The following is an 11144-nucleotide window of genomic DNA, read 5'->3' on the forward strand; positions in this document are numbered from 1 at the left end:
GTACTTTTGTACTCAAGTACATTTGGAATACGGGACTTCTACTCGTAACAGAGTATATCCTAATTGCGGTATTGATACTTTTACTGAGAGGACGACTTCACCCATGTTCAACCTATCTTCATATACTTGGTCCTTATTAATGCTCATGATAAAATGATTTGAAAAAAATATATATCTACTTGGTCTCTGTCTGATAGGAGGGCTGTTCATGAACCTGTCTACCAGTGACATCACCGTTAGGCAGGGTTTTTTTTTTCAAACAAGACTTCACATTTTTTATTTAGATCTTTATTAACACATTGATGGCCAAGATCGCATTGATGCGTTCTTTAAAAAATATATATATATTTTTTTAATTCCACAAGGGGCGCCCTAACACAGCTTTGGAATGATCGATCGTCACTCAGAGAAGAAGTATGTGGATGTGACGTCATCGCAAAAAACGTCACATCCGTTCATCCCAACGATGGGATTTTCAGAAAAACAGCTGTAACTCAGTTTCCTTTTTTTTTGCATTGAAAACCACTAGTCTTCAGCGGGCCGAAGCCCCAACATGGCGGATGGCGGTTGGAAGGTTGTCGTTCCTATGGATACACAGATCCCTCCGCTAACCCACGGGGACTATTTTTTTTTTTTTTTGGGACACAAATGTCTCTTCCACAGCGTTTCAAATATCATGGGATTGAGGTAATTACGCTGGCAAGGGGATAGAAAACTATGTTTAATATCTTGGCAATCAATGTGTTAAAGCGAGAACAAAGGCTTCCATTATAGCATGCTAACTGCTAACATGCAGTGTCTATTCACTTGGATTCCCCATCGATGATGTCACTGGTAGGTGGGTTTCTGAAGTGTCCACAGCCCTCCTCTGAGACACAGACCAAGTAGAGAAAAATGGTGCCATATTATAATGAGCATTAGGAACAAGTATATGAAGATAGGTTGACAATGGGTGAAGTCGTCCTTTAAAGGAATAGTTCACCCCAAAAAACAGACTTATTTTCTATCAATTACACACCATGAAGCCTTGAATTCATTGAGATGTTTATGTTTTTGTCTCATTCCTGAGACAATAATTTGATGAGCGGATGTGTATCCGGTAGGAGACTCAAAAAGACTCCTTTGTTATTAGCATCTTTCCGCCGGTCATCAAATCATTGTCTCAGGAATGAGACAAAAACTATCTAACTAATCTTCATGAATTCAAGGCTTCATGGGGTGTAGGCTAATTGATAGAAAATAAATCATTTATTGGGTGAACTACTCCTTTAAGTAAAACGTGCGAGTACGTCTTCCATGGCTGAATGACGGTAACTAAAGGCCCATGCCGTACGTTTATGTAACGTTTGCGTACCCCAGCAGGCAGATGAGCGACAGGTCTGAGATGTCACACTTGAGGACGCCGCGGGCCTTGTGGGGGTTGGACGTGCGCTGGTCCTCGTAGTCGATGATGGCCTGGGAGGGGTCCACGCCGAACCACACGCACACGCCCAGCAGCTGCACCGAGATCAGGCTGAAGGTGATGACCAGCTGGGAGGCGGGCGAGATGAAGCGAGGAGCGCTGACCGAGAGCTTACCTGAAGAAAAGAAAACACACCATCACAGTCAGTGGTGGGAAAAGTACTCAAATGTTTTACTTTTACTAAGTAAAAGTATCAATACTGCAATGTAGAAGTATACTCCGTTACAAGTAATAGTCCGGAATTCAAAATGTACTTGAGTAAAAGTACAAAAGTATTGGTATCAGAATGTACTTAAAGTACCAAAAGTAAAAGTACAAAGATGTTTGAAAATAGCAGATCTACAAGCTCACAACGAGCTTGTAGATCGGCCATTTCAAATAGCCTAGGTATATTAAATAAGGCTAAAGTGGTTAATGTGTGTTTTATAATGCAATAATTTATATCTGCAAAGAAATCTGATTCCGGATAAGCGGTTGAAGATGGACGGACGGACGGACGGACGGACGGACGGACGGACGGACGGACGGACGGACGGACAGACAGACAGACAGACAGACAGACAGACAGACAGACAGACAGACAGACAGACAGACAGACAGACAGACAGACAGACAGACAGACAGACAGACAGACAGACAGACAGACAGACAGACAGACAGACAGACAGACAGACAGACAGACAGACAGACAGACAGACAGACAGACAGACAGACAGACAGACAGACAGACAGACAGACAGACAGACAGACAGACAGACAGACAGACAGACAGACAGTGCTAATGTCATAGTACTGAAGTCATAGACTCAGTACTCTGACAATGGGTACTGATGATCTACGAGCTGATAATACATAGCAAACAGAAACATTGTCAGCTTGTCTGTTAGATAAAGCGGATGCCATGTCTTTGTGTCCGTCTGTCTAGCCGGGTTATGTCTGAACGGTCATGTTTGCCATAGATACTTTTACTTAGGTAAAACATTTGAGTACTTTTTCCACCACTGACCTTGCTCAAAGATGCGGTAGATGCGGTTGGTCTTGGTGAGCAGTGCGGCGTAGCTGATGCTCATGCCCAGGCCCAGGAAGATGCGGCGCAGCGAGCAGATGCCCACGTCGGGCGTGGAGATCATCAGGAAGGTGGTGGCGTAGCAGAGGAAGATGCCCGTCAGCAGCACGTAGCTCAGCTCGCGGCCGGACGCCTTGACGATGGGCGTGTCGTTGTAGCGCACGAACGTCAGCACCACGAACAGCGTGGCCATGATGCCCGCCACCGAGATGAGCACGGGGATGACCGCCCACGGAGAGCTCCACTCCAGCTGCAATGAGGGAAATGAATAACAGATCTACAAATCTCACAACACGTCACAACGCATTGTGAGTGAAACATAGGAATTCATCCATTCAATCCGGCAACACATCCGTGTTATTTTAGATTTCTTTGGCTATTCAAAAATAGCAGATCTACAAGCTCATAGCGCGGCATGAGCTTGTAGATCTGCTACTTTTTTTTAATCGTGAGCAAATGTGTGCAAATCTTTCAATATATATATTTTTTTTAAGCGAACATTTGTACACTGTTTTGTTCCAGGGACATCCAGAAGCAAAGATTTGAGTTACAAATGTTCGCTTTAAAATATATATATTGAAAGATTTGCACAAATGTTCAAGATTTTTCAAAAATAGCAGATCTACAAGCTCGAGCTTGTAGATCTGCTTTTTTTTAATGGGCCCAAATAAAATAAAAAAAATACACAGATGAATACACAGCCGAAATGTATATAGGGCTGAAGTCGTTAACTCTCTCAGTGCCAAGCCACGAGTTATCCCAGGTTTTTTCTGAATGCCCTCAGTGCCAGAATGAAAAATCTCGAGTTTTTTTTTTTTTTTTTAAAGAATGTTCAGAACCCAAGATATCGTGATCCGAAGATTTGCTGCTCCATTCACTCCTTGTTTAACTTATAACTGAAAAAGGTTGTATCTCGCTTAAGCACTTTTTTTTTAAAATATATATATCTGGCACAGTATGAACATATTTTTTTATTTCATTGGCACTGAGAGAGTTAACGATGGGGATGGGCACACAGCCTCACCTTAACGATGGGGAGGGGCACACAGCCTAACCTTAACGATGGGGAGGGGCACACAGCCTAACCTTAACGATGGGGAGGGGCACACAGCTTTACCTTAACGATGGGGAGGGGCACACAGCCTAACCTTAACGATGGGGAGGGGCACACAGCCTAACCTTAACGATGGGGAGGGGCACACAGCTTTACCTTAACGATGGGGAGGGGCACACAGCTTTACCTTAACGATGGGGAGGGGCACACAGCCTTACCTTAACGATGGGGATGGGCACACAGCTTTACCTTAACGATGGGGAGGGGCACACAGCCTTACCTTAACGATGGGGATGGGCACACAGCCTAACCTTAACGATGGGGAGGGGCACACAGCCTTACCTTAACGATGGGGAGGGGCACACAGCCTAACCTTAACGATGGGGAGGGGCACACAGCCTAACCTTAACAATGGGGAGGGGCACACAGCCTTACCTTAACTCTTACCCTGCCAGAGTTTTTTCAAAAAGTCTGTAGCCTCTGCCAGGGTTTTGACCGATTTTGGTACCTTTTCACATAGCCACAGAATATTTTTCTCCAGTATGATTGATCCCAGATAATTTCTAATCACAGATGAGATTCAGGTGTGGTTTCACAAATGTCAACGAGGTCAATTTGACCTTGTTGTCATGTGTTGTTTGATGTTTGAAAATAGCTCAAAACCAGTAGTTTCAAACCAAAAAACATTGTGAATTGTTTGTCCGTTTCAATTTTAACATTGAAGTGGATGGAGCAGCAAATCTTTGGGAATTGTTATCTCCTTATTCGTTTGGAATATCGAAAAGGTGTCAATACTAAATAATTAGAGAATCTTTTTAGAAATTTTTTTTTTTTGAAAATTTTTTTTTTTTTTTTTTTTTTTTCAGAGACGTTTTTAAACGTCTTTGGCAGGCAATAGCTGAAGGCCCAAAGACGTTTATAAACGTCTTTGGCAGTTATAGAGTTAACGATGGGGAGGGGCACACAGCCTTACCTTAACGATGGGGAGGGGCACACAGCCTTACCTTAACGATGGGGATGGGCACACAGCCGGTGTGGTTGGCGTTGGGTCTCAGGTCAAAGCGACACATCTTGCAGCTGAAGGTGTCGGCCTGGTACTGGTAGCCGTCACAGTTCTCACAGTGCCAGCAGCAGGGGATGCCCTTCACCGTCTTCTTCCTCTGGCCGGGCCGACACGGCTGGCTGCAGATGGACGAAGGAACCTCCAGGCTGCCGGACGGCCACTGCATCTCGTCGGTCTGACGGGACGGGAAAGTATTACGGGAATAAAGGACAACAAGCATAAGTGGCATTGGTTGTGTATAGTGTTGATTTCGTCGACTTTTTTTAACTGACGAAAACCAAAATGAACTAAGCTATGATGACTAAAACTAAGACTAAATATATTGACAATTTTGTCAACACATAAAAACTAGACTAAAATGTTAGTGAGGGATCTAGTGGAGAAGAGATCCAGTGGAACTAAAAGACAAGTCATTTTATGTTTGGTTGCGCTCGGGTGTTGTGCTCTGAAAATAGCAGATCTACAAGCTTGTAGATCTGCTATTTTCTGCATGCAACCAAGTGTAAAATCAGCCATTAAGACGCCATCAAGGCACCGCCAAGATACATCTTAGTCGACTAAATCAACTGTAGATTTAGTCGACTATAATCTTATGATATTTAGTCGACTAAAACTAGACTAAAACTAAAACATGTCAGATGACTAATACTTCTACTTAAGTAAAACATTTGAGTACTCTTTCCACCACTGTTAGAATCATTATAGCACTCATCAATTTCTATGAGATATTCAGGCATGTCACAAAAGATATGTTGACGTCAAAGATCATTCAGAAAAATATGACAACCAGTGGTGGATGACACAATATTTTTTTACATTGACTTAAATACATACGTCTAAGTACAGCTGGTCGGTCCAGTGTCCGATGATCTTGTACTCGGTGCTGTAGTTATTGATCTGGTATTGGTAGATCTCATAACGACCCGGAGCGTCTCCGTTCACGTTGAACACCACGGGAGTGCCTGCAATCCCTGAGGAAAAAGAATACAAAGAAAGGAGAAAGAAAAAAAAAACTAAGTAAATCAGACACAGTTTTTTTTGCTTACTGCAAACCACCAGCCTGCTGAGACGGCAAAACGGCCCAAACTCTCTCACACACACACTTGGTTATTGTCTGCAAGTCCAGCATTCACCTTTGTGCTGAGCAGCCAATCCGCCATACAGTACAGTACCTCTGTATATGAGCCTAAGAGTCTATGAGTCTATGAGCCTATGAGAGTCTAGGAGAGTCTATGAGAGTCTATGAGTCTGTGAGTTTTTTTTTTTTTCTGTGAGGATTATTTGCGAGGACGGAGTGGTCGAGCGGTTGCCCTCAAAGGATCGGACTGCACTCAGCGTTATTTCAAAGCGACGGCAGATTCCGCGATCACTTATGACATTTCACACAGCTGGACCAGAGCCTTGGATGAAAATATACATGCATAGAATAATATGCAGGTATAGAATAATACAGAATATAAGAATAGACAATTCATCAATGTGGATGGATGGCCACATTGTTATCTTTATAGTGAACATTGTTGTGCAAAGCCATTTATTCCTGAAATAGTGAACGAATTCGCGCCAGGATGAGCAAACTTACATTTATGAATTTAATCCTGACCTGTCCCTCATTTTGCTCGTACAGTCCCCAGAACCCCAGTACAAAAATTTACTCCATGAAGTGTAGATGCGTGTCAAAAAGGAAACGTCGCAGCCGAGGGGCGCGCAGAACGGTGGATGCATATTTATAGCAGAAACAGGTTCACATTTAACTAGAGCTGTGAAGGGTCTTCTTTCATGTGTATCAGTCATGATTGTTTCGCCATCAAACAATATAAAACAAAAAGGAAATATCGGCGGGTCCTTCTTCTCCATCGCGCTGCTCGCGCACCTCTCGTCCTAAAACACCCTCGCCCCGGGTCTCATCCGGCGGCCTCGGCCCACGGAAAAAATGGGGCAGTGTGTTTTAGGACGAGCGTTCCGTTTTCCACCCGTTTTCTTTTTCTTTTTCTTTTTCCTCGTCCCAGAAGTTAACAATGTTAACATAATCTTTGTCAGAGTCATTTATAGTAGTCTGTGCACCGCATTGAGGCATGCACGAAGAGAAACTCAGCTTTTGAGACAGAAGAAGTGTGCACAATATATTACAATGTATAATTGTATTAAGCTTTATATCATACAACTCAATAAAGCCAGTGGCTTGTTGCGGTCTTTTCAATTACTTTATCAGCTGAAGCTCTATAATTCAGCATTAAATGTGTGTCTTCACATCGCTTTTTAGTTAGTGTGTGTGTGTGTGTGTGTGTGTGTGTGTGTGTGTGTGTGTGTGTGTGTGTGTGTGTGTGTGTGAGATGAGCAACGAGTGAGCGGCGGGGGCGAGGCGGCCGGTGTTTCCAGTATGGTTTCGGGTTTCAAGCATTGTTTGTGTGGCCACATGTGGAGGAGGACCATGTATACGTCACGGGAGAAGGGGGAAAAAAAACAAACAACGTGTACACGTGATGCGGAAGCCTTCCGCGAGGAGCTGTGGAGAGTGGTCGAGCATACACTTGATGTACACTCGCTCACTGTGGAAGTGGAGAGCCTCCTCGCCTCGACTCCACTCGCCTCCTCCAAGAAGCAAATGAACAATTGGACTCCGACTACTTCCGGTTCGAAGTCGGAGTGACCGAGTGGGAGTGAGCATAGATATATATAAAGGCTAGATGGCTCAAGGGGACGGCGCAAGCGTAGCTCAACCGCGGCCATCTTGAAACAGTCATTCATAACATTATGTCTATGGTGCATATACTTTGAAATAACCATAGCGTGCTCAATTTTCATCTGATTTTCAAACGGTTTGGTGTATTGTAAACACCAAAGATGTAGTTATGATACTGCATACTTATAATTATAATCATGTTTTTTATTTATTTTTTATAATTTTATAATTTTATAATTTTATAATTTTATTACATCTTTGGTGTTTACAACACACCAAACCGTTTGAAAATCAGATGAAAATTGAGCACGCTATGGTTATTTTAAAGTATATGCACCATAGACATAATGTTATGAATGACTGTTTCAAGATGGCCGCCATGTGGCAACGTCGTACTCCATTGGCCAGCAGCGCGGGTGAGTCATCTAGCCTTTATATATATCTATGGGAGTGAGCAAGTGGCCGAGATTTTCGGTATTGGAATTTGGCTCATGAGTCAAGCCTTTTCCTTCGCTTTATATATGAATTGCATGTTTTTCTTCTTTTACGATGCACTGAAATGAAATGTTGCCAGGGTATACGTATAGACACAGATATGCGTTCTTTCAAATGTATCACTTGCTCGCCTTGCTTTTTCTTTGAAAATTCCATAAGAGGGTTCTCTAACACAACTCAAGAATGGTCCCTTGAAACTCAGAGAAGGAATCCCAAAAAACGTCACCTCCATCCGTTAGGATTTTTAGAAAGCCCCTTCTAGCTCAGATTCTTTCTTTTTTTGGATGCAAACCGGACATTTTCAACGGGCGAATGCTCCAAAATGGCCGCCACGGTAGAAAAGTTATTGTTCCAGTGGACAGAGGAGACCCTCCCCCATCCCCCGGACACTTTTGTTTTACATCAGTCTACACAACGTGGCTTCCACGGCTTTTCAAAGATCGTCTATTTAAGGTAACAAACGCTGGCATGGGGATAAAAAACATATTTTAATCTCAGGCAGTCAATGTGTTAATAGAGCGGAGTGTCTGTCTGTCTGTCTGTCTGTCTGTCTGTCTGTCTGTCTGTCTGTCTGTCTGTCTGTCTGTCTGTCTGTCTGTCTGTCTGTCTGTCTGTCTGCCTGCCTGCCTGTCTGCCTGCCTGCCTTGCCTGCCTGCCTGCCCGTCTGTCTGTCCCTTCTCGACTCGTTGTCTGTCCATTGATTAGTTCATTCTACAACTGTTTGTGTTTGTTAGATGACTTTTTGTGGAGCACAAACATTCAGAGTGTGATGCAGAGTTATAGATCCTATAGCATGTTATTTACTTCACTGTTCAGCTGGTATCCACTGTGTAGAGTTATAGATCCTATAGCATGTTATTTACTTCACTGTTCAGCTGGTATCCACTGTGTAGAGTTATAGATCCTATAGCACGTTATTTACTTCACTGTTCAGCTGGTATCCACTATGTAGAGTTATAGATCCTATAGCATGTTCTGTATCCACCACACTGTCCTCTCTGCATTCTACTAACAGGATGTGATTATTCACACTCTGAGCGTTCTGCCAAATGCACACGTAGTAAATGTAAATCTCTCTCTCTCTCTCTCTCTCTCTCTCTCTCTCTCTCTCTCTCTCTCTCTCTCTCCTCTCTCTCTCTCTCTCTCTCTCTCTCTCTCTCTCTCTCTCTCTCTCTCTCTCTCTCTCTCTCTCTCTCTCTCTCTTCTCTCTCTCTCTCTCTCTCTCTGGCCGTGTGATGACACATAAATGACCTTTTAAGCCAGCCAACAACATGAGCTCAGTTCGGGACTCTCCCCAGGCTGGTAGAGGGAGAGTAACGCCCATGATGTATTTGTTTTAATAGCTCTATAGTGTGATAGTAATCATTGCTATAGAGTGTTTGTTCAGTAACAGGGGTCTCTCCGTCTCTCCACCTCTTTAATAAACAGAAAACATATTGAGGTGGGTTACACATTTCATCCAATCAGGAGAGAGAGAGATCATGTGATCAGTTTGTGTAGCTCCAGTGTGTTCAGACAAAACTCATTTCATGAATGGAATATTTCCAATTATACCGAATGGTCTAAAGGGTCATAATGTCTGCTTTAATAGAGGAAGGTTTGATTGCCTTACAGCCCTGCATGGGGAAGGTAACGTTTGATTTGATTTTCCCTTTAAAAAAAAAAGAAATGAATGTCCTACTGTACTTCGTCCTACTACGTTGATACACAAAAATAGCAAAAATAGCCGATATACAAGCTCACAACGTGCTGTGAGCTTGTATATTAATAAGCCTTATATGCCTTAATACATATCATTTTACTCTACAACTCAAATAGAAAAAATAAAACCTTAAATATCATATTTATTTTAGTAATAGTTCATCTTTAACTCAAGTGGGACGACGCCTGTCGCAAGTTGATGATGTCATTTGTCCATGTGTGGCCCAGCCCTATGGAATGTATGTGCTAACTAAAAAAAAAATTTAACACTGCTACTACTTCCTAAGGTTAATATGAGCATCACAATTATATTTTAAATATGTTTATTACACAGCTTGGTTGAATGCTTGATTCTGATTGGTCAATCACTGAATTCAGTGGTGTGTTATTTCTGGATAATGACCGATGAGCTCTATAACAGACCTCTGTCTAATCAAAGACTCAGAGCACCTGCTCATATCAACCTGTCTAATCAAAGACTCAGAGCACCTGCTCATATCAACCTGTCTGATCAAAGACTCAGAGCACCTGCTCATATCAACCTGTCTAACCAAAGACTCAGAGCACCTGCTCATATCAACATGTCTGATCAAAGACTCAGAACACCTGCTCATATCAACCTGTCTGATCAAAGACTCAGAACACCTGCTCATATCAACCTGTCTGATCAAAGACTCAGAGCACCTGCTCATATCAACCTGTCTAATCAAAGACTCAGAGCACCTGCTCATATCAACATGTCTGATCAAAGACTCAGAACACCTGCTTCATATCAACCTGTCTGATCAAAGACTCAGAACACCTGCTCATATCAACCTGTCTAATCAGAGACTCAGAACACCCGCTCATATCAACCTGTCTAATCAGAGACTCAGAACACCTGCTCATATCAACCTGTCTGATCAAAGACTCAGAGCACCTGCTCATATCAACCTGTCTAATCAAAGACTCAGAACACCTGCTCATATGCAACCTGTCTGATCAAAGACTCAGAACACCTGCTCATATCAACTGTCTAATCAAAGACTCAGAGCACCTGCTCATATCAAACCTGTCTGATCAAAGACTCAGAACACCTGCTCATATCAACCTGTCTAATCAAAGACTCAGAGGACCAGCTCATATCAATGTCATTTACACACCATGTCATTTACAACTAACGTTGCTCTCAAGAATGTATTTGAAAACATTTGATACAAGAAATATACGATACAGTAACAGAAAAGTGATTCTATTTGATCCACTACACTTCCTTGTTTAACGAGGGGATCGTAGCGCAATAACGGCAATAACAGCAACAACGGCATGAATACTAAAATGCTCGCCCCCAAAACACAGTCGCCCCGGGGCAAATCTGGCGCTATTATAGCAAAAAAAACGATAGGCAAAATATAGAATTGGTCGCTTCTTCCGGTTACCGTATGGAAAACTTTCATTTGTTTTCCGAGGCCACCGTGTCCGCCCAACACTTATGGAATACTTTCATTGCGTATGCAAGGAAATACCATTTTCTTTTATTTTTTTACTTTTGGGTCCATTTATTAATTCATGTATTAAGTAGCCGGGAAATAAGCGGGATCATGTTTAAATGGGCTTTAAAGAGCTAAGTTACGTCAAAGC

At 42.6% G+C, this 11144-nt stretch overlaps 1 protein-coding gene across 1 annotated transcript in view; it reads right to left on the reverse strand.

Moving 5' to 3' along the window:
* LOC308097523 (metabotropic glutamate receptor 4-like) overlaps positions 1-11144 on the reverse strand; it is a gene marked incomplete at both ends in the record, with an annotated part of 111432 nt that overhangs the window by 20699 nt on the left and 79589 nt on the right. The window contains 4 exons of the mRNA XM_080445342.1: positions 1355-1577; positions 2469-2778; positions 4587-4820; positions 5480-5616. Coding sequence (XP_080301468.1) covers positions 1355-1577; positions 2469-2778; positions 4587-4820; positions 5480-5616 — 904 coding nt within the window. The remainder of the gene's footprint in view (positions 1-1354; positions 1578-2468; positions 2779-4586; positions 4821-5479; positions 5617-11144) is intronic.

The sequence above is a fragment of the Gymnoscopelus braueri genome, assembly GCF_963280865.1.
Source record: "Gymnoscopelus braueri genome assembly, chromosome: 12".
NCBI lineage: Eukaryota > Metazoa > Chordata > Actinopteri > Myctophiformes > Myctophidae > Gymnoscopelus > Gymnoscopelus braueri.